This window comes from Atta cephalotes, assembly GCF_000143395.1.
Source record: "Atta cephalotes unplaced genomic scaffold scaffold00026, whole genome shotgun sequence".
Lineage (NCBI taxonomy): Eukaryota > Metazoa > Arthropoda > Insecta > Hymenoptera > Formicidae > Atta > Atta cephalotes.
In genome coordinates this window covers 2629671-2635498 of record NW_012130090.1, presented here as the reverse complement: position 1 = coordinate 2635498, position 5828 = coordinate 2629671, and the positions used below count along the sequence as shown (strand labels likewise).

The window sequence follows — 5828 nt, the reverse complement described above, 5'->3', positions numbered from 1 at the left end:
CATAGTTTCTGACAGATTGAAATTCTTATTCTCTATTCTTTGTTCTCTCTAAGGAGCCTTTTAGAAAGAGATGTCGTCCAATTGCACCATGAAGTATAGAGAATAGGAGGTCGAATTAGGCTTTGAAAAATGTGGTTAAAATCAGGTTTCTGAATTAGTATTAGCGGTGCTCGGCGTATCGCAAAACTCCTCTCATACGCACACAATCGAACACACATAATTTAAAAATAGAGATGTTATTCTTTGACATCATGCTCTGACAGTAATAAGAAGACGTAAATTGTCATTAAAACTGCATGAAGAATGGAGAATTTCTTTATGTAAAATTGGTATGACCTACCATGCAAACTGCAAGATGAGTCATGGAACGAAAGCGACATCTCGATCGAACTAATTCAGATGACTTTTTGACCATGCTTTTTGACGGCCTTGTCCATGTTCGACCTCCTATTCTCTATACTCTATGAATTGCACATACCATGTTATCTCTTCTACCATAATTGTAAATTCGTACAAATGCAATATCTTTTTGATAAAGGATCCCGTATGTGGAAAAATATTTCCGATCAAATTGCTTCGTTTTGAGATATATTGTAGTTTTTACGATTCTGAATAATTTGTTTCCTTTGCCACATTTACATAAAACAGTAAATAAAAAGATATATGAGTTTTGAAGTTACAGAATCTGAATGCCACCAATAGTTATATTATGCAATGTTGAGTTAATGTTTTTTTTAAGGGGATGCTAGAGTGACAGCCGAACTTAATCGAAGTCGATAAAATCGACTTTGTACCGTTTGCTTACGCTCTCTGGAGCTAGCTCAGGCGATTACCATCCTTGATGAAAATGTAAAGTTTGTCGAAGCGTCAAAGAAGTGTGAACAAAGAATTTTAACGCTTCTTAAATACTTCATTGACTTTTCATTGACTCTTAGTGGTTTTGAATATTCATACACGCTCCACGAACTCTTCCCAAACGTTCCGTAAAGTGTGCCCAAAATACATTTGTCATATTTCGCACACATTAAAATTTTTTTTTTCATTTCTCATACACTTCTCAACACTCTGCAAAGAAATGCATGGAGCGTACTGATACACTTCCTAAACACTTCATTTATTAGTACTTCGTCTACGCTTCCTAAACAGTTGGCAAAAAGTACGGAACATTCAAATACGCTTTGTGTACGCTTCCAGGGGTGCGTTCCGTTTCTTGCCTGATGCGCATAGAAGCATAGAAGTTTGTTCCGTTTCTCTTCATGCACACTCGCTGCATGCATGATTCAATCTACCGCCAATTGCATGACCCCGTCTCTTCCGGTGCATGAGACCGCATGAAGTGCCTCACCTCTCGAGCTGAGGCAGTTCATGCAGTTTATGCATTCAATATATTTTAGCGCGAAATCATGGGTGGTTCGGCTGGGGCGAGTATACTCAAAATCATGTAAGGGTTAAAGATATGTAAGTAGGGTGCTCAGAATACCCAAAAATTTTTTTAATTTAACATTTCATATATACATATATAATATATATAGTATAATACTCTGGTATTACCGAAAAATTATGCGTATACTGATATTATGAAAATTTCAATTGAATACCGATATTTAACGTCCAATACTGGTATTTGGATCTCTGTTTTGCGTATACCGCTATAGAATATCGATTTTTAATTCTTAATTTATATAATGAAAAATTAATATATTGATATATTACCGCTATTTTTCATATCGTTTTAAATTCCTGAATATAAAATAGTAGATTATGATAGGTTAAGTTGAGAGATTAAGTTTACATTAATCATATCCTTACAAAATAGGTAGAGGAAAGTAAAAATAACAGACTTTAAGGATGTTTTGTATGTATAATTGTAGCAAAAAATGTCTGAAATTTGATTTTGATGAATATATTTTCATATGATTTGAATAATAAAGATTGTATACAGAATCTTATTATTTTCTTATAATTAAAATGCAGAAATACTTTTGAATTTCTATTGCTAATTATTTCTGAAAAATATGAAAATTTTTTGACAGTGACTCAAATCTAACCTTAAAATCTTTATATTTTAATTCTCTCTTATAACTTCAAGTTACTTCACAGTGGATCGATTTCGAATTTTGTTATAAATATCTGAACATATGTAAAATAATCTGTAAAATTTTTGTTAAATTTTTAATATTTTAGAAATAGTTATTAAATATTCTTTTTGGTAAAACGTTTTATTTTTCTTTTCCTGCAGAATAAGATTGTAAGTGTTACTCGAAAAATATAATTTTATCAAAAAAGAAGATGTAACAGTAATTATTGAATGTATTTGTAATTCAGTCAATTTTAAATTGTCGTCCATGTTCACTGCATAAATTCACTGCGAATCCGTTACTAAATCAATTACAATTATTACTCCGCATGGAGTGTATTGGAGAAACGGAACGTATCCTGCATTCTATGCCATGCACTAAATACTCATGCAAGAAACGGAACGCACCCCTAAACTGCTAACTTTTTAGGACAAGTTTATGTGAAATATAATATATAGATCGAAATTGTATGGTAGTTCAGCGCATGTGTCACGAATGTCGAATGAAAAGAATGCAATAAGGCTGTGTTTTGCATTAATTGTTCATGCTATAACCTTATGAAAGTGGTGTGATCTCATAGCGAAAAATATTGTTTCTTTTGAAAGAGAAAAAATTCAAGTAAAAAGGTAGGCATGCGTATAATGTTACATCAAAATTGAAGGCCTCTTTTTCAAACAAGTTAGCAGTCTAGTAGTATATAATATATAGAAGTTTGTGGACCAATCGCAGACTATATTTACACGACATGCTTAATCGGGTTAATAAGATTCGTAGTTATGAAATTGGCTAATCATAGCTATTCCTCGAAAGAATGGAATGATTGTGATTGGCCAGTTTTATAATTACAGATGTTATTAAACCCGATTAAGGATGCTGTGTAAAGGCTTGTATCCATGATGCTAGAAATCAGTCTGAGATCTCGATCCGAGACAAAATTACCAGACACTCTCAAATCAGATAACTTGGATGAAAATGTCATATAGAAATCTCGAAAGTCAGTATCCACAATGTTAGAACTCGGTCCAAGCTCTGAGAGCCAAGAAAAAATTACTAAACCGATATAGGCAATTCTAATGAAAATTGTGTCTAGACACAAGACATTTTAAAGCAAAAATGCATCATGTCCTATTTTTCCATAGTAATTTTTGATGCTGACAGAATATTAGAATGGTAACCAACATAAAAGTATTTTATTCGTTCGATAAAAATATTTAACAAATATTTGTAAGTACAAAATAAAAATATTGAATATATTTAAATAAAAAGGTTAATTATTAATATTTGTTCATAAATTTTTTATAAGGAAAATGCACTAATGTAACTGCACTGTTTAATTGGAAGGTTAACTTACACACACACACACACACACACACACACGCACGCATGCACGCACGCACGCACATAAGTATATGTATGTGTATATGTATTCATAAATATGATAATTTTTAGGAAATGAATAATAAAGGCAATATAAAAACGCTGTTATTATTATATAAACATCCTTTGTTGTATGTTGTAAAGTCAATTGAAAATCACAACTGAACCAAAAGAGAAAATGCTTACTGAGAAATATGTCAGCAATATCAAGAAATAACAAAACAACCTTTAACTATAGAAGTTGCTAAAAAAAATTAGTAATAAAAAAATAATCAAAATAATAATAATAATAATAATAAAAATTAATAATAATCAAATGTATCTAAAAAATAAAAAAGTAAATATTTATATTTTAGTCACTGCCTAATAAGATCAAAACTGGATCTTGCTGTTTAATGATATTTATGTGTAAATTTACATTTCAGTTCATTTTAAAACTGCATGCCGTTATTTTCGGATATAAATGCAATCATGAACTGATAAATGTAAATTTATATATAAATATTATTAGGCATTGAGATTCAGTTTTGATCGTATCGGTGATTATTATGTAATATGATCCACTAGACAGTTGAAAATTTATATTCTATTATACCTTGCTTTCTGTAAATGAAGAAATATTACACATTGCACAAATGCTTTTATGTAAATAAATAATTTACTACGCTTCTATTAAAATAAATATTTATTTGAAGATTAGAAAATTGTAACAATAATTAGTACAATAAGAATCTTCAATAAATATGAAGCCATAAAAATCAACCACCGATAACAAGAATAGTTGATGGTTAAATAGACAGTGTAGAGTACGGTTAACGCGATGCTGCAAACGCTTTAAAGCAGTTTTTAATTGGTCAGTTTGTTCTTCAAAATTCTTTCTTCTAATTGGTCCATCAAATGCTTCAGATCATTTGTAGCGAGATTTTGACCACAATCATAGAATCATTTGAGATAAGAGAACTCTGTACGAGAATTACGTTCGAGACTCAGATCAATTTCTAGCATCGTCTTAAGACACAAACCTTAAGGCTATTCTACGATATTGGTCATATCGTAGACATCGCAAGTCACAACTTATTGTTTCAGCCAATCTAATGCTTCAATTTTCGCATGATGTTTTTAAATGTAATCATAGTCGAGGTCCAGACTCTGATTATATAGGATGCTTTCCAATTGTAATATCCCTAGATACTTTCGTGCATACGACGATACAAGTTGCGTTCCAATTCTCTCTAGTTCAGATTAGAGTCCTTAAACTACCAGAAGGTTGTTTGTGTCGCACGCTCCAATATGCCCAAAACGCTCCAATATGTTCGCGTCACTGAAACTAATATGGGGACTAGATGTTCGCGTCGCGTTAGAGACATTAGAGAATTACTCCAGACATTAGAGAGTTACTCAATTAAGAACGCTTTATTTGCCTCACCTCAGAAAATATGATTAGGACATGTTACGCACGCATGCGTAATGGTACTACTGTATTGAAAAAAATATTTCAGATTCATTTTGTATAAAAACACATTTAATAAATGCATTTTTGATATAAATATAAAAATATAATATAACAATATAATATATAATATAATATTAATAAAATAAAATAATAAAATAAAATAAAATAAAATAAAAAATAAAATAAATAAAAAATTTTAAAAATTAAAAAAGTAAAATAAAATAATATTAATACAATAAAATATAATATAATATAAAAATATAATATAACTTTTATATTTATTAAAAATGCATTTATTTTGTATAAAAGCGTTTTTCAAATAATCGAGGTAACAAAATATTCGAAACGAAATGAAACACATGTCCGACTCATTCGAATTGTCTCACGAATTAGGTTAGATAACATACTCACTTGTCCTAAATCCGTTCGTGTCATTGAACATTGGAGCACATGAATACAACTGCTCCAACCGCCACCTGTGCCACCTTACCTGTGATCCAAATTAACTCTTTGAGTTAATTTGGAGCATGCGATGCGAACAAATCTAGAGTCTGGCCATACCCTAAAAATGGCGTACGTCCATATGTGTGTTTGCTTTCAATTGGTGATATGTGCATTTTCGATTGGTACTGCCATTGTGTAGGCACGCCAATCACAACAGAGGTTGACGAGATGGCCAGACTTTGGTAGGTCTAGGGATTCTAGTTCAGTGCTGGTTGCATGACTCCAATCTACATCAAAAATGAACATCACATATGTAAATGGCGAGAAGTATATATGACGTATCGATGATATAAAGAAGAAATTACTTGCAGTGTAAGTGCTTTGTTAAGTCGATCTGTTAACACAAAATCTAGTTCGCATTGTTAACGGATGAAATATATATATATATATATATATATATATATATATATATATAT

At 31.0% G+C, this 5828-nt stretch overlaps 1 protein-coding gene across 1 annotated transcript in view; it reads left to right on the top strand.

Annotated features, from left to right (window-relative positions):
- Positions 1 to 5517: 5517 nt before the first annotated feature.
- LOC105620457 (E3 ubiquitin-protein ligase HECTD1-like) overlaps positions 5518 to 5828 on the top strand; it is a 16233-nt gene continuing 15922 nt past the window's right edge. Inside the window, 1 exon segment of the mRNA XM_012201947.1 lies at positions 5518 to 5571. Within this exon segment, the coding sequence (XP_012057337.1) occupies positions 5518 to 5571 (54 nt within the window).